A 19,629-nucleotide genomic window follows, 5' to 3' on the forward strand; every position below is an offset into this window, starting at 1 on the left:
TAATTTGCTGCCAATTTGCTTTACCATTTTATCAGCTGGTTCTGGAAAAGAAATTCTATAAAATCATCGAAAACGTAATGCATACACTTTAATAAATACTTATAACGTAGGAACATGTTAAAATTGTCGTTTTTTACTCTGAATCTTATTTGTTAATGATGAAATTTAATTAAAAAATTTTGTTTATGTTTATTTATACATATATATATTTTTAATATTAATATTCATACAGAGACTCCATAATTGGAACAGAATCCGTAATTGAGACACATACCCTAAGAAGCTAGCAATGATGCAAGCGCAGTCCGTTTACTAATTAGGGGTTGATGTATACAAGTGGTCACATTAATATGCTCAGGTGCTGTACTCACTTGCACAAACATCCGCAGTGCTAATTACAACAGTTCATCGAACCAACACGAAAGAACTGCGAATTTACGCTCCGTTTCGACGCTCAAGAATCCTCGATGAGCAGAGAGAGAAAGCGGGGTACCCCCTTTTGTTTTATTCACGGCTGATCCGTCGATCTGTCCTGATTACATTTTAAAGACATTCTTGCCTCCCTAAGAACGGAGGAACCACTTGCTTCTTAACTCGAGCTGCTCCTTCGCCTCCGTCGCCCTCCCCCTCTTCGTGTTCCACGTCGGCTACGGCCTCTCACGGTTCGAGGACTCCTGTAAATGTACCTTTTAAGGGCACTTACAAGGCCTACTTGTTAGAACAGACACCAGAATCGCGTTTCTTCAGTCAGGTGCTTTCAACGGGTTCGTGTTGAAATTGTATTGTAGTTTTTGCGTCGTGACACCTTCGACATATTGACGCATTGTGTTCAATCTGGACAGTGCTGAAACCAGGGACTAAAATCGGTATGATGTTGATACCGATATTATGCCATCAAAACTATAGCGAAATACTATAGCGAGTTACTATAGCGAATAAATATCGGTATTTTCTCAGTTTCTACAAGGGTAGGGCTTATATAGTGGTATATAGGGCGAAGGTACAATTGAAAATACCGGTATAATATCGGTATTTTACGTTTTGGTAGAAGTCCCTGGTTGAAACAGAAGTTCAAAACGCTCGAATGTAAAGACATATGTCGTTTATCGTAAATAATATTTATTTCAAATCAACGTATCATACGGGCGCAAGGAAAAAGGGTCACAAGTAGGTAACGTGTAATTTTGTAGGGGAGTGAAGAGAAACTGATTCATTACATAACGTTTCATATGTTAAAGAAAGCGACACTATACAGGGTGTTCATCGAAGTATTTACCACGATTTTGCAGTTACTTCCGACTAATCTGATAAAACAATGTTATGAATAAATATATATGCAGAATTATTGTTTATTAAAAATTCAACACATTGGCAAGTAGAACAACTGGATTATGAGGAATGGAAATAGAATTATCGATAAATCGATATTGAAAAGTAGTTGCAGATATTAAACTTTTTGTATTTACAATTCACCGTGAAAATAACAGTAGGTACTCGTCGGAAGACCCGATGGCATTAATAATCGGGAGCCGTCATAAATTCCCCGACATTTTCCGGTGCTTCTTAGTTTGCTATTCAGTTGTATATACAAGGAAGAATTTTCGTAGCGTCACAACTTTCACGAAGTAATATTTCCGATCGTAAAAGACTCGTATACAAAATTCATTCTTCTCTGAGCTATATGCTCTTGTGCATAAGTTCGGAAGAGGTAGGTTATCCTTCATGTTCTATGATAAAAACTGTTTAGCTGAATCATAAACAACTTCCGTTAACATTTATAAATTTCTTTTTTAGTGAAGAGCACTTTATAATTAAACTGTGAATTGTATGCAATTGTGGCATACACAAATATGAAAAACGGACCATCGCATTTTTATTTTATTTCTAATTCAAATAAATTTAAATTTAATTTAGTAAAGTATTGATTGCTGAAATCATACAACCTTTTGATTCTGATACTTATTAACCCTTCAGACACCTCGCGAACTTGCACCAGCGTAACATTGTTTCGTCTGTCCGTTTTGAAATTTACCATATTTTTATAACAAATTTTCATAGTTATAAAATTATTCCTTAGTTTTGCAATTATTACTATTGAATTTGTGAGGAAATTTTACCCTAAAAAGCATGTTAGGCGTTGTATTTGCTTTTATTTTCCCCAAGTTTTTAATCATCAAAAATTAAAAATCCCAATTCACACTAAATAATATGGTTTTTATGTATCTATGCTACGGTGCTGTGTGGTTTCTGAGGGTTAAATATCAGAATTATATTGTAGAATATAGAAAGTACATTTATATATTGTTATTATTATACATATTTTATGTTATATTAATTAATGTAATAACATCTCGTTTTTTAATGTTCAATGAGGTTTACTAATGATACGAATCTTTTACATAATATGCGTGAACACGTCGCGTGTGCAATAAGTGTTATGACGATTTATATTCACGAAACTATTACAGTTCGAGATTTTATCGTACAGTATACGAGCATTAAACGTAATCTAAGCTTGAGTAGCAAACAAGCGGCATGTTTCAATTATGTAGTAGTTTCTCCAACAACACAGTGTGAAGGTTTCACATCAAGATGATCTGTTTACATTAGCTTAGCATAAATTATTTTTTTAGCTTTCTTTATTCAATCCAGGTGCAAAATAAAATCCTTTTGTTATTGTAATAAGTGAACTGCATATGTTTATACAAATTTTTCTAAAAAATTTATGAAATTTAAAATTAAATACAATTTATTTATTCCAGCAGTGATTTGACTAGGTTACAAATATGTACAATAGAACTGTTTTAAATTCTATTAATATTTCTACTGTATTGTTTTTTTTTTAAATTATGGAAGTCATAAATGCATAAGGAAACTTAGTCTAATTGCATATTAACACTTCATGGTTAATAGTTTAATTTCTGTACCCGTTCGAGTTAAAAAATTAGAAACGTCATCGTTTCATCGGGCATTAAAGTCACCGGAGTATTACACAATTCCTACAGAACACGTAACAAGCATTTTGTTAATTTTTGTCTACGTTGAAACCTGATCAATTTTCGTTTCAAATATTTTCCGATACGACGATTAGTTACCCGTAATCGTGAAAAGTAATTATAGAATCCTTTTCCATAAGTGTCCCTAATCACTCCTACCTATTAAAATTACACGCCACTGCGGCCAGACCACAAAAATCCAGGACCACGTCCAAGTGTAAAGAATACGTCTACAAAGGAAGGGAGGGGATGGAACGATTAATTATAATTTCCCTCTACTTTGAAGCTGCTTTTTACGGACATTTTATGCACACCCGTAAACCGTCAGCTTTACGATTAAAGTTACGATCAAACCCCTCCCTCTCCACCACCCACCAGGTAACGTGTGTGTGTGTGTGTGTGTGTGTGTGTGTGTGTGTGTGTGTGTCTGCGTCATCCATATTTTTATTCAGTCTTGCTCGCCCGCGAATTCTTTTTTCATCGTTCCTCATATTATTCAGGTAATGGCCCCACCTTCCCCCTACTCTGGCTACCAAGACCGTTCCCTTTTTAGAGCCACTGAAATGGTTACCGCGTTACGCTGCCGCCACCAGTCGCTGTGCGCTGTCGTAAGGTTATATCGTCAGGGTAAATACTTCGACCGCAAGGACTCTCTCGTCGCCCGTGGTATTTTAACCAAAATTGCGCGGCGGTAACAGGCCATCTCCCCCTTTCGGAGCCAATGTCGCTGCCAGCAGCTATCAGGCAAGTTTTCAGGTACAGGTAGACTGCTGTTAGACACGCTAACGACGGGACGTGATACTCTTCGAGAGTCGGGGAGAAGAACACGGGGCGGATATCGTTTGTACGCACGAACAATCGTGTTCCTCTTTTTTTTTTTGGCCTTTTCTTTGCCCTTTTTTTTGCCAGTCTCATGATGGCCCTGTGATCCACTCTATTGGCTGAAAAAGCTGGAGAGTCTTGTATGTAAATAGGTCTTTGTTCGTGCGTGAGTTCTAATGTAGCAACGGAGTTGGTCAGAATTGTATTCGCATGATAAGTAGCGAAATGTATGGGTGTCTAACAAGGGAAGAACCCCAATTGACCGACTTCAATTGTAACAGGGATTTGTAAGATGATAGTATAGAGGTTCTTAATGATATATGTGAAATATTAGGTGTAGACACTCGCAAATTTTAAGGATATAAACAATTAAAGTTACGAACCTTTCAGGTACATTATTAATATAAGTGAAAGGTATCGAAGTTACGTTGGAAAAATAAGAAAAACATATTTGAGTGAACGGGAATAAGGTTCCAAGACCTCCGATTTACCAGTCAAACAATATTATACGAGGCTTGATCAAAAAGTATCCGACTTTATTTTTTCTCCTAAGTGATGGTACTCTGTTATTTGGAGGTACATTTAGCTGAGGTTCTGTGACTTGTATTTGAAAGAATTTGCAAATTTAACTATTTATCTCTTCATTATAATTAATTTTTTACCGCTGTGTTATTTTGACACCGAGAGGCATATTAAGTTGAGAAAATGAGGGACAGATGAGAGTTAAAAGGATGTGCTGTTTACAATAATTACAAAAATCCTAGGAATAACTCTGATAATTCTTAGCTACATGCATCTAACATATGTAAGAACAAATATAAAAAGCAAGGAAAGTATCAAAGTAAAGTGAAGAATAAACTAAATGCTCGTTAAAATTGAAAGTTAGTAAATAATTTATTTTCTATCTAACTATACTTCGAAGTCCATTAAACAAAATGTACATAAAATAACACCTGTATTGATTATCGAAACGAGCAATGATATATCAAGTTTTTTTCAGTAGATAGACGATTCGTTAACATTAATTGACTGTGGACAGTCGAGACCTGAAGTCATTTTACGATTGACTTCACACGGTCGTATTTCAGTGTAACAGGTTTTTCCTCCTTTATCATTTGACTAATCGTTTTATTACGTCTTGTTTCTATCTATGAGAAGGACAGTTAATCATCTTCATGACTCCGCTCAATTTTACACCAATTTATTGTTTCTTCAGTTATAAGTACTATAGAAATTCAAAACATACCATTAAATTAAATGAAAAATTAGAACTAAAAGTTCGACATAAAGAATATGTGAATATTTATTGAGAACGTAACATTTCCGATAGGTAATTTAACTAAATTGCAATTCAAATACATGAGAAATAAATTACATTAAAAATATAAGGTATACAATAGAATCAATGAAAATTGGGAACAGTATATTATTTTACAATATGCATTTACTGTACTGGTTTGCATTTTTATAAATTTTAAAAGTTTGTGTTCATGTTTATCTGTATCTTTATATGTATGTCTCTCTACAGACTAAATGAAAATATCATTTAAAAGCATCTTTCGTTGAGTTTTTTTTTCAATTTAGATACTGTGTTACAGTCGTCCCTATGGATAGGAAAAGAAATAACAAATTTCTCGTTTTAAAGAAAGTCTTATTTAAAAACAACTGGTATAATATATTCCATGTTTTAAGATATTATTATTTTGTTCAATAATCAAGGTTTCCCACCGTGTACAAATTTGAAAAAAATCCTACAGAATCTAATAGTGACAGTCTCAGAAACAGAAATTGTTAAGTTCAACCCTAATCCCCCAACACGTTTATCGTCAGTAATCCTACTGATAAAAGTACTTTATTCCACAAACATCCTCTCTCCATTAAAACCTGCAACAAAGAAAACCCCAATATCGCAACGACGCGAAGCACAAATACAAAATCAACTCCGATCGAGAAAGACGGGTGTCAAGTCAATTCCCAAACTCGCGTCGTGTCTCACTGAAAAGCCGATCGAGTAACGACCATGTTCCCATTAATCGGCCAACAAAAAACCGTTCCCACCGAAACCGATAATTTCCGGCGTGTCTCAGTAGTCCACCGGATTTATCGTAACGAGTCGATCCGTCGACCCGCCACCGTATTGTATCCACCGTCGATCCGTGAATTCGTGATCCCCCGGATTACGTGGGCAACCGCGATCCGTGGATGGCGTGTGCGTGCGTCCGGCCGTTCTACGAATGTAATTACGAATGAATTACAAGAGAAGACGGGGAGAACGGTGCCAGTACCGCATGATAATGTAACGGAGAAGTATAATGACCGGTACGCGATTATTGTCCCTAATAAGCGAGTGACGCAAGAAACCCCCCCCCCCCCCCCCCCCCCCCCCCGGGAAAAAAAGGGGGGGGGGGGGGGGGGGGAAGGGGGGGGGGGGGGTATCTAGAGGAAAGTCTGGAAATGAGATAGGACCGGGACCTGGAGAATGGAATAAATTTGTCTGTAGATTTGGCCATTTGTCAGGACCATTGGTAACCATAGACACAGGACCGTTCCTGAATTATTGGGCGCCCGGGTGTAAAAACAGTATCGCTGCCCTTATTAATTTAGTGTTATTTAACAGCGATCAATGGTTGTCACGTGCACTTGTCTATATTCTAATCATACCATCAGTATATTTCGACCGAATAAAAGAAATCTGTGGTTGCCCAAATTAACGATCGTTGGCGACCAGTGATCCTAGGCTAGGTCCAGCCACTATTTGCGACGAAAAGCGGTCGATTGTCTGCGGGCAGCCTAAGGCGCGAGACGGCTTCGTCCTTTCACGCCCAGCTCTTTCGCCGTTTCCCACAGATGCTTGGAATTATGTAGATTTCGTGAAATGAACTTAAGAAGTTTGTCATTATCCCTCGTCTATTATGCCTGACGCTACGACCATTCGCAAATTTAACGGTCTCTTACGGGGCTGAAATTAACCTTGCGCCATTTTCAGACGTGTTGTTCGTTTGTCTCGTAGCTTACACACGTTTCATACGGATCATGTTGCCAGTTTAAATATTCGATGGCTAGATTTTTTTTACTGACACTGTATATATATTATTCAACTTCAAAGAATTTTGTTAGTTGATATACCTATGATTATTTTTGTTCCACAATAAAATACACGTACACTATCGTTCATAAGTATTAGGACACCTCATTTATATGTATAGGATGTCTCACCTACCGTGAACACCTTCAGTGAACAACCTTCACGTGCTTTCAATTTGCAGAAACTTTATTTTAATAAATGCTCAAAGTGGTATCCATGAACTTCGATACATTTTTGCACTAATCCCTCTATCGTTTTATTATTTAAATCTAGTCTCATACATTTGTGGATTTTTGTATCCAAGGTCACACGAAGGTCACACTATTATACATCATTGGATTGATCAAGATCTCAACTATTACGCCACGTTGAAAAAATATCGAGCCTCGTTTAAAAAAACATCGATGACTTTGAAATTTCGAAAAATATAACTTTGAGAAAAATGCTTGATTGCCATAATATAATTGCCCCTTCTCACAAAATAATACTTTCTTCTTACATTTTTTTGTGTCTTAAAAAGAAGTGAGATTGTTACAAGAAAGATATTGAAGGTGCTCATGTTAGATGGGACACCCTGCATTAATGGTAATTGTCAGTTCGATGACGAAGTACTTCCTGTAGTCGTCAATTGCTACGTAGCAACTCTACCTGAATTTTGAAAGTTATGTTAAATACAATTTTTTAATTGTATCTTCACTTCTTTTTATAAAAATTGTGTCGTTCCAACACGTAGATATCGACAAGTTTACAAGACATGTATAAGTCATTCCACGCCGAAAAATGCAACTAAAAATATTTCGAAGTTGCAACGTGTATTTTTATCCATACAATGTGTACATGTTATATGAGAAAAATGTGTCTATTAATGGCACTTATACTCACTATATCCATACGTTCGAGTACAAGACGACGTTCCCTGTCTATACTGACACGCCACGTTTGCATCGGAAATCCATTTGAAGCTAAAATAAAAGCACAAGTGGCTACACAAGTCTCTCTTAAAACAGTACATTATTAGAACGATTAGTTAAATATGTATTCTCATTCTCAAAACAAAACAGCAATTCAACTAAAACGTTATTACAACAAAATTAAAAGAAATGATTGATTGAAGAGTTTATTTTTCTTGTATGTTTATTTATAATTATATTAAATAGTCACGTTATGTAATTTCTAAAATATATTTTATTTCGTTTATATTTTAGTTCGGTGGTTCTAATGTTAACGTGAACCATATACATTACTATTTTATCCGTTATTGATTTTAATGAGTCCCTTGTCACACCAGTTTTTGATTTTGATGAAAAGGGTTAATTGTTCGACACTGTATTAGAAATGAATTCGACCACGCTGTTGTGTCTGGATAATCGACATTGCAACAGAAACTTTGACAAGTCGAGCTTAATATAACCTCCCCCCACTCCCCGATTAAACTTTCTCTCCCGATCGAAATCCATTTATCACGCGTCCGTCTCTGTAATAAGCTCGCGCGAAGGCAATCCGTGTCTCAATTAGCACTCTTCAGGTTATATTTGTATATTGTAATCGATCGGACAATAATGACGAGATTATTTCACGTTTCGTTCACAATTTCTACAGACCGGAGGGTATTTCCGGGCACAGGCGGAGAGTGAAGAACAGGGAATAGGGGACGGATAATGGAATAATATCCATCTGATGGCCGTTTACCCTTTAACGATGATACCTCGGTTTCGGTCGAACTGCGCGAGAGAGAGCAGTTACGTGTCAAATTTAATTTCACAGGAAATTTTCCGCGTACCCACCGCCATTTTGCCGCGCCCCCAACCCCCCATCCCCCGCCACTTGGATCATAATCGTGCTAATCATTAATTTCGGGGCTTAGCTTCCGGCGCGCTGACGTTTCAGTTATCGCCGAAAGGGTTTATATCGTAAAATTAGGGACACCTTTTTGATCGTTGATCGTAGGGAAACTTGTACAATGTACTTGCAATGGAAAATTTATGTATCACGAACAATTTTGTCGGTATTAATCTGAAAAATCTGCGACGTGATAATAATGAAGTATACATTTAAATGCAATGGAAGGATATTGGAGTAAATGGGAATAATAGATTTTCAATAAAACTGTAATGAAAATTAACGCTAGAACTATCGACGATAAACATAGAATATACAGGTTGAGCCAATGAGAACTAGTATCTAAAACAACTCATTACTTATTAGTTGTATCAAAAAACGTTTTAATGAATTATATAGCATTTTAATGGACGTATCGGATGATTACAATTTGATTTCATTATATCTGTTTTTTTAGATATCAAGCTGACCTTGAGTTTTTTCAAGGTTAATGCATCTTTTTTTTAATACCATCATACTATAGGTTGTTGAATTCGTCCTTCTATTGGCAACAATGTAGTATTACAAAAAAGGCACTGACCTTGAAAAAATACAAGGTCACCTTAAAATCTTGAAAACAAAATAAGATATAAAAAATCTAATTGTATCCATCCGATGCATCTGAATCATTTTAGGTAGTATTTCTATCGGAACGATGCACACGACATATTTTTGAAAATACAAAAATTTATGTATTTGATTGTTGACAGATCATTAAAGGGAACAGTGTAATAAAGTTTAGGTATATTTTACTTTGTACAATTAAATTTTACTGGGCTCGTGTTATTATATAACAAATGTAGAGTTATGCAAAAAGATCATTTCACGTGTCTAATAAAATAGAAACAAATGAATTCTCTGTTCCACGAAAGAAACGAGCGCAAAGCACTCGGTCTCTAATTATTAATTCACTTTACTACCAGGGATAGGGTAACTTAATCGTGGCTATCGTCCCCTCTAATCGGCCACTATCTTTAGTACGCGTCCGTGACAGAAACGTCGTCGAGAGTGCCGTTTCTGGCATTCCATAATAATGTGTAATCTTTTACATATTTTAGGAGTGGCAACATCTGGGTCACAGGGTCTCCCAACTATACGAATTGTACCAAAAATCGTGGATCGATCAAAAACAAGGAGACTCTTGATACAAGAGCTCTTATTTTCAACTTTCGAGTTTTGTTTACGTCACCCCCAAAATAGTTCCAATTAATAAAAAAGTAATCTATGTGAAGTTTGAACTCGAACGGAAAAAATTCAGTTCGAAATTTTGAAAAAAAACAGTCATTTAGTGTTCAAAATATAAAATACACATTTTTTAAGTCTTTATTGATAAAAAAATGACGAAGGCACATTTCAATTTTCAAAATTAAAAGAAAAATTTTTACAATTATTTCCAGGCGTTTTAAAATATTTTTCGAAAACCATTTGTCGCACGAACAATGTAGTAGACCATAAAATATGCTCCTTGTCTAGATCTACACCTTTTGTCTGACATGTTTTCTGATATAATCAATAAAGTAGAGCATAATCGAATAAAACTGACTTTGCGTGCGTTTAAGTAATTATTTAAATGTTTAAGAGCCCAGGTGCACTGTGTGCGAAATATTAGATTCTAAATTGAGAGAAATAAACATGAATAAATCCCATAAGTACTTTCAAAGTGTATACTCACCTTCGACTCTCACTGTATATTTTTCCCTGCGCAATTTCACGGGGAACCCTCTCGTAGTTTTACATTCGTATCGTTCTTATCGGTTCGTTTAATAATCGTGCATTGTACGGTATTTCGTGTTACATACACCTTTTACGACACCACTGGTTGTTATCTTTATAATGCCGTCAAAAACGTCGCGTTAAAATGCGAACGGTAGATCCCAGCGAAGCGATACGAAAGGATTATCCGTTAAACGTTGTTTAGACGCTCGCGAGACATTAGAATCGAATCGCATCTCCTACTTACAAGTAGGGCTGGGACTTTTGTTGAATTTTTCTGTATTCGAATATTCGAATACTTCGAGAGATTTTACAATTCGCTAATTACCGTAATAACAATGCGAATAAAATTCTCCCCGGTGTAACAGCCGTATAAAACGGTCACGCAAAACGACAGCCAGGTATCCCCGCTTCCAATCGCATAACATATTTATCACATTCTTCATTCTCATTACCGCATACCGTATATCATGCTTCGAGGGGCATTAAATCCACGGGTATGCATATCGCATTAAATGCACTTTCTGTTATTCATGCGCTATTACTACGCGACAGATAAACGCTTAATGATGCCGATAGTCACGCTTCAAAGAGAATTCGAGCCGAGAAAACACCGCGGCGGCAGCGTTTCGTGCGCGCGCGCGTTAAAATTTCACTAACAAGAGCAAATTACAGAGGAGAGGGAGAAAGAGAGAGAGAAAAAAAAGAAGAGAGAATCCGGAAATGTTTCATCACCCCGTGCATTATAATAACATTGAACAGGTCGTCTCGAATTAACGAGTTGCTCGATCTCATCGTTACTTTTCGAATGATGGTCTTTTTGCTGAATGATTCCTACGTGTTTGAATAAAAACTTTTTTTTTTTTTTTCAAAAAATGCCAACCGACTTCGAAATGCGCTGAAAAGTAGAAAATAATTTCTATTTTTATTATTTATATAGAAATACAATAACGGTTAAGAAAACTTATTTCCCCTTGTTAAACAGCATATTGAATGCATTGCAAAATTTTGAAACGAAGAACTTAAATGGCATCTAGGGACATATTTTATAAGGTACGTGTTTTTTTTGTGGGTAGAGGCATTTCAGAGATTTCAAAGATATACAGGGAAATATGGAAACACGTATCTACCTTCAAGGGATGTTTTCACCCTGAAGAACTGACATTGGGCCAAAAACAAAAATTGCGCTATACTTCTTTTGAGGTCCCCTACAAACCTGCAAAGTTTAAAAAAAATCGGAATTTTCGGGTTACCGAACTTCCCTTGTAAGTATTAACATAGAAATAGTGAAAAAAGAATTGTTAATTTCAATTTTACTTATGTAAAAAGCGAATGATTTCATAGAAATTTCGCAGTTCGTTTTCTGTTGAACCATATTTTTGTTCTTTTGTTAAAATAAATGTTTATGATCATTTATTTTTTGAAACCGATGTGTACACTTTCTTTAAGTAATCCCAAAATGCTACGAAACACTAATTTTTCATTGGTATGGAATAATTATAAGAATTCATCACAAAACATGCTGACCTTATAGAAATTTAGGCTAGTGTATATATATGTATGTATACATATACACACACACACACACATAATGTACGACGCGGCAGAACGACTTGGTCCCGCGAACAGGTCCGTGGAACCGTATTGGCCTGGCCATTCCCAATCCCTAACAGCGTGTACAATAATTGCCCGGGATGAACGGCGTCCCGATAAGAGAATCTCGAACGAGTTTTAACCGCGATTTACGCGTCTAGTTTCGCATAAGTGACCGAGATAAAGGCCTTCGTTTTGATCCCGCGGCGCGTTCGGCCTTACCCGCCGTTGGATCCAGTAATGGCGAACCGGCCGCAATCCTATCGGAGGGCTAACGGTAATTTTATTAATACTCTTTCCGCTGAAATCCAACGATTGCACCTGCTCCTCTTCCCCCCTTCTCGACTACAAAGACGACGTTACAATTTGCACTCGGGGCCACTGAGTAAATCGTTCCTTCGTGTACACTCGTGAAAGCTGCGTTTTTACGGTTTTACAATCGTTTCCCAAAGTGAGGTTAGGTTCGTGTGTAAGTGCGGTGATCACGTGATCCGGACGTGTCGCCACTTTATTCTGGAATTTCAAGGGTCTGTTTTGCTCCCTTCGACGAGATGACATTAGTTCCCATATCGATATACATATACAGGATGAGTCACCTAACGTTTGCACCTCAAATATCTTCGTTGTTTTTAAAGATACGTAAAATGTCTCAAGGACAAAGTTGAATAGTTCAATGGGGTTCACACGGTACCAAACAAATTTTTGTTTTTGTAATTTTTTTTAGGAAAGGCAGGATTCACTATATGTCATAATCAAACGTTACGAAAACGTCGCACTCAGCCTTATAAGGTTTATTTTTCATGTTACTTTTACATAATTTTTTTGAATAAAATCTGATGTTGCTTATTTTGAACGTCCGTTGATATTTCTGCCGCAGTTGCCGGAGCGTTTCCGAGGAGGATCGGTCATCCGTACCAAAACAGAACGCCACCGAAGAGAAAGAAGCCGAGGACCAGCTTCACCAGACTTCAGATTGCCGAACTTGAGAAACGTTTTCACAAACAGAAGTATTTAGCGTCCGCCGAAAGGGCTGCACTCGCGAAATCGTTGAAGATGACTGACGCTCAAGTGAAGACCTGGTTTCAGAACAGACGAACAAAATGGAGGTGAGTTCTGAATGTTCATCAACTGTCATTAAAACTTACGAAATTTAAGTTATTAACAATCATTGAGTTAAAATTTAAGTTATTAACACTTATTAAATTAAAACCTAAGTTTAATTTCGTTTGGAGCCTGATAAAACCAGTGCAAACAATCTTCGGTCATAAATTCAGTTTCTATAAATTGGTCCACAAAAATCTACATCTGCATAAACATCCACAATCTACTTACATGGTCGTAGCCAAATTATCAGATAAGTAGGGGGGGGGGAGCAAAATGCAATTTTTTTCAGTGGTGGGATTCATTCGGTAGAACCGTTTCCTTAAAGTTTTGTAGTTTCACCGAATCGATTGTTAAACTGATACTTGTAACCGTATTAACTTGGTTATTTCGTAAAAGGTTCATTATAAGTTTGTTATTTTCATTTTTGTAGTTGACGCTGAAGTTGCGAACCGGTTGTTTAATTATTTCAATCCCACCTTTTTCCTCTATGGCAGGGCAAAGGCCACTTTTTTCCCTCTGGGGAGGGTGGGCAAGTGCCTCCCTCTACCGCCCCTCGCTACGTCAATGTCTACTTCTGACCCTATAAAATAAAGCTGACCCCCGATGAAGCAAAAAAAATCTCCAAAAACTGACGAAATAGTTTAATTTCGCTCTTTTATACCCGACATCGTTCATTCTTCACGGTGAAACAAGATGGCCACCCGGAAACCAGGTTCAACGAGACTGGCACATGACCTTCCGGGTTCTGGCCATTATTGAATCTGGGGGTCGAAGCGTCGATGGGACTGAAAGGGAAAACGCGGAGGATTGGAAACCGTGCCGGAATGTTAATAGCGTGGGTCACCAGGGTCCTGCCGCCTTACGTGGTACCTGGCGGACGCGCAGAGGGGGCCCCCGAGTGTATTGGGGCCTCTTCAAGATAATAAAGGACGAAAAACACGTCATTTAGATAAAACGGGGCCCGTTCGTGGAGCGGGCATGCGATACCAAGGGCGTCTTCGCGGCGGGGACGAACGCCAGGGGACATTCTTCAGGGGTACAACCTGGCGTACCCCCTCGTTCTCCAGTCTAATAGTTTCGGAGTGTGGTTTAAAAGCGTCCATCCAGATGTCCTTGAATTATTCTGGGAAGTTGGAATAGGGAACGCTGATTATCCGAATTGACGATTATCGGGAACGTCGATCGTCCCAAATAATGATCATCGGGGATACAGGATGAGTCACGAATGTTTTATAAAGAAATCGGTGGTGAGAAGGACATTCAGATGACGAACGTGGGTCAGTCGAGACCCAGGAGATATTCTTCAAGGATGCAGCTTCTAACCCTCGCTGTCTGTTTAATATTTTTAGAGGATTTTTTAACCCATTGTATAATTTCATTTAATAAAAAAAGTAAATTCATTTATTTCATTAACATAGTTTGTGATGCAACAAATAAAACTATAAATTTAAACGCATTACGAATCGATAGTTAACGACGAACTAACGTTTAATAACCTTCATTCTTCAGGGGTACAGCATGCTCCCCTCCCATCCCCCAGCTGTCTTAACAGTTTCAGAAACTTTTAAAAGCGTCCTCCCACTGGGTGTCCTCAAATTATTCCGGGAAGTAATACGATAGTGAGACGACTACATCAAGGTTTGAGGACTCGTAGGTCAAGATTCTCGTAATTGTGGACATACCTAGTGTCCCAAAGTTTTACTCTTATCTCTGTTTTCCTCGACAAAGTGGTGACTTCGAGAATCGTTCGAGGGTTTTTAGCCGACTGACACATTTGTTCGAAGGTGGAGAACTGAAAGGACGTGGAAGCTGATAGGTTTCTTGTGTTTTAAATGGTGAAAACGCTTTTCCTTTCTCGATAATTTAAAGGTATGTAGCTAGTGTGATTCATAGGATTCTTCGCGTGACTGTTAACACTAGAAAGCGTGTAAAAGTGCAAGAAAAATTCGTTGAATAAATAGAAAGATGAACAAAGTGTAAAAAGTGACATCTCGATAGTCTGTTACTTACTTCTTATGGATTATTGCTGGTTAGTGTCTCAACATTTTATTATAATATGTTGTCTGCCTGATTGTTACTCTTGTTAAACCCTATAGTCCGTATAGAATATCCATCGAAATTTTTCCAACAATTTCTTCAGCCAGATTGTTACCCACGATGTAAGACTTTCCGCAGCACAGTCGATTCGCTCGTTCACTTTATGTAGAACAGTCCGTGAGTTTGTGGAAACACTGGTGCCGTTATTTCTCGCATTGTTCCTAGAGACTCGGCGATAAATGGACAAAAAGTGTGGAATGTAAAACGCGACGAAATAAAAAGAGAACGCCTTCGAAAGGCTCATAACGATCCAATAAAAGATTGATAACAGGACTCGACGGAAAAACCGTCCGATTCCGTTGTTTCTAGGTCTCAGTTTCTCGTTGGATTTTGCTGAAGTGTACTGCAATTTTTGTCATGAAATGCACAAAAATGAACATTAGGATTCTTTCGACGAAGCTATGAACGGTTTCTCTGTTGATAGAACGTCTTTCGTTGTAAAATATCGATAGACGAAACATGTACTCTTTCAAAATTTTTCCAACAATTTCTTCAGCCAGATTGTTACCCACGATGTAAGACTTTCCGCAGCACAGTCGATTCGCTCGTTCACTTTATGTAGAACAGTCCGTGAGTTTGTGGAAACACTGGTGCCGTTATTTCTCGCATTGTTCCTAGAGACTCGGCGATAAATGGACAAAAAGTGTGGAATGTAAAACGCGACGAAATAAAAAGAGAACGCCTTCGAAAGGCTCATAACGATCCAATAAAAGATTGATAACAGGACTCGACGGAAAAACCGTCCGATTCCGTTGTTTCTAGGTCTCAGTTTCTCGTTGGATTTTGCTGAAGTGTACTGCAATTTTTGTCATGAAATGCACAAAAATGAACATTAGGATTCTTTCGACGAAGCTATGAACGGTTTCTCTGTTGATAGAACGTCTTTCGTTGTAAAATATCGATAGACGAAACGTTTCCTGATTTTTCCGATAGACTGTGACGCATAAAATAGCGGATTGTTCGGGTTCAAACTTCTGAACAAAGTTGTGTCGGACTAAATTGCAACAACTTGACCATAATAATAGAATTCGCATTTTCTGTATTTATTAACGAAAGGTATGAATTTTATTTATTTATTTATTTATTTATTAACCGGTAAATTTACAGTTACGTAAATTCCGTAGAGATAACAAATTACCTGTATATAGGCCTGTTTAAAACCGGCGATGTTTTAAACAAAATTGTATAACTGACGAAATTCGAATTTTGAATCACCACGGTTTTATTATTTTCTCTAATCCTCGTAATTATTTGTCGAAATATTTCGTGGAAGTACCGAGCAAAAATTTTTCGTCTTTTCGATGCACAAGTCAGCTTGTCGACGCCCGCGAAGCGAGCATGAAATTCGATTTAGGTGGCGACGATGTGTGTTATCTGTCTCCCGGTGTGTTCAGAAACGGTAACGGCAGTGACAGATACATTCGTCTGGACGTCCCATCGAATTAAATTTACATCGAAACGACAAACGGATCATAATTAATCTCCGAATACAGAAACGTATGGAGAGCAGCGCGGTGAATAAATCAAGAGAACTTAAAGGAACGAGCATGCGTCACGAAATTCGTCGATCCCACGAATGAAATATTATGTCACGGTGACCGTGCGTGGACATTTTTCTTTGAAATCAATTAATAGTATAGAGGAAAAAAAGGTAATTAAAAAAAAAAAAGAAATTAATACTGCCATAATATGGTTTTATATATGGAATATTAAAAGTTTCTTCTGAGATGCTGAGTACATATTAACGGTAGTGAACAGTTACGAATTTTTTTTAGAGATAGTAATGATTTCTTAATTAATACTTCTCTTCATTAAATATACATATTCATACATTCTCGAATGATAGCCGGTAATTTGAATATTTACGATCCTATAAATGTTATACTAATAGAAGAGTTACAGACCAATGTTCTCGACTCATAATTTCAGCTTGCCATCAGAAAAATGATAAAACGAGATACAAATTTCGGTAAAATTTATGGATTGCAATACTGTTTTAAAGAAGCAATAAAAATGCAAAAAAAAAAAGTTATAGTATTTTAATCGGACAGAAAGACAGAACAGGTTGCTTTAAGACGTAAATGTTTATGTAAGATCGAAGATCCTAAACATTATTAATTTAATGAAATGGACATTTATTTTACATACATATGTTATGATGTATAGAAACTGCCATTTTTTTCTGCCTTATATATTACTTAACAGTTTAATCTGGTGGTACTAAAAATTGTTGTTGTCAACAACTTCGTTCGATTTAAAAATATAAAAGTTATCCAAATTAGACCTATACTTTTAATAACTAGTGCTATACTATGTTATTTCCATAAAGAATGTAGAAATTATTATTTAATATTATGTAAAATAATTATGAGTAACATTTTTTATATCCACTTTTTTTTTCAACATAGCTAATTCAATACACATTTCTGCAAACTCAAATTCACGTAACGATCCACAATGCACTGTGTAGCATAACTATAAAACCACCCTAAAATGTCCAATTCTTATATATTATGGTCAGAATAAAAACAGATCCATTATCCCATGCCCGAAATCGTATCATGAAATAATATCTCTCCAGGAAAGTATAGATCAGGGGTTGGCAAACATTTTAAATTTTGTACCACATAAATAAGAATCAAAAAATATATGTACCACCATAAAAGCATTTCCCGATTAAAAAATCAATACATCTCAAATGGAGTGTTTATAATCAAAGAATAAAACATTTTAAATTTATTTTATTTAATTATATTCGTAAATGACACTTTTACACTATAATAAAATATAGTAGATGATGAGTAATAATACATGAGCAAATATTAAGGAGATTTCTTATTGGTGAAAATTAATGCGAAGGATGTGCCTGTTTCCTTAAACATGTTTAATATTAGTAATTTATTATTTTCAAATAAATAAGTAATATTTTTCAACAAAAGGGTTCAAAATATTTGTGTAAAAATTGTATCACCAAAAATAACATAGTGTACCATTAGTGGTACATGTACCACAGTTTGAGAAACGCTGGTATAGATTACATTCCCTACAAAAAACGTGATTCGTTTTCATTTATAACTACAATAAATACCTAAGAATTGAAAATATTAGGGTGGTTATACAGTTATGCCACGGAGTGTATACTCCGCAAAATTCCCAGTAATTCCAGGAACCAGCTACACAGATCCAAGAAGTTTGAAAAATCGAGAAAAAGAACGATCACCCCCCTACCCTCCCCCATCGTTGGATCGCGGCGTGGTCCAGCGAGCAGCTGCGTTTAAAGTAACGAGATGACTGTAGGCAGAGATGAGATAACTTGGCCTCAATAATTCAGACACCTAACAGCTTAGCCCTGTCCCGTACATAATGCAGTCTATCCACCCCATCGTGCTCTTCATCCGCCCCTGCTTTGACTGCCGACTTTCCACCACCCCTCCCCCTCTCCCACCCCTCCTACTTTCACCCCCGAAACTCATGTCCCCTTCCCCACACACAGTCGAGTCACACACCAGTCCAAAGCCTCCTCCTCGGGGCACCTCGCTTTTAAAGTGTCAAACCCTCGAATTCGCGATTCCGGATCGTTTCGATCCGCTCTCTCACCGAAAACCCCATCCACCGAACGATTCGCCTCGTCAATGATTCATCCCCCGAACCGTGTTGGATCACCCGGATAATCGGTCGAACACGAGCCAAAACGGCGGATTGGCGAACGATTTCTCCTCTTTGGAATGTAAACCGTCTCGCGAAGAATGTGTACACCAGGGTAAGTCTTAACCCTTTAACCCCCCAACAGCATGGGCGTAGCCAGTTATCAGTCAGGGGGGTGGGGGCAAAAATATTAACAGATCCACTACCGCAGTGAAAAAGGATGTACGTAGCCAGACACAAAAAAAAACAAATTATACTGCAATATTAAATATTACGCAAAAAATTTGTAACTCTGGGAAGGGAGAAGGGATTGGCAAAATCCAGTTTTTCTCTTGTAAGGTGGGGCAAAAGCCACTTTTTTCCCGCCCAGGAACCCTCTTTTCGTGGCCAAAAGTCAATTTGGTCAACTTGTCGAAGAATTACTTCCTCACCGATTTCGATGATTTCTGAATATATTGTGGAAATCAACAGTCTGAACAACTTTTTCCTTTCGCGAAAATGTCGGTCAGCCTTAGTTTCCGAGATATTTGCAAAAAACTTACGGTACCATTAGGGTGAAGGTAAAACTGCTGTTTAGGGGACCCACCTCCGATGATTTTGACCTTGACATATGTTGTTGAGGTCATCTTTCTAAGTGACCTTCAGAAGGTTTTAGCCGCCGGTTGTTGTTTGTTGAAAAATTATTAACAAAGAAAG

The 19,629-nt window shown here is 37.3% G+C and overlaps 1 protein-coding gene across 1 annotated transcript in view; it reads left to right on the forward strand.

Moving 5' to 3' along the window:
• LOC107186075 (barH-like 1 homeobox protein) overlaps positions 1–19,629 on the forward strand; it is a 48,054-nt gene that overhangs the window by 22,423 nt on the left and 6,002 nt on the right. Inside the window, exon 4 of the mRNA XM_015573881.1 lies at positions 12,965–13,193. Within this exon, the coding sequence (XP_015429367.1) occupies positions 12,965–13,193 (229 nt within the window). The remainder of the gene's footprint in view (positions 1–12,964; positions 13,194–19,629) is intronic.

This window comes from Dufourea novaeangliae, unplaced genomic scaffold (assembly GCF_001272555.1).
Source record: "Dufourea novaeangliae isolate 0120121106 unplaced genomic scaffold, ASM127255v1 scaffold14, whole genome shotgun sequence".
Taxonomy (NCBI): Eukaryota; Metazoa; Arthropoda; class Insecta; order Hymenoptera; family Halictidae; genus Dufourea; species Dufourea novaeangliae.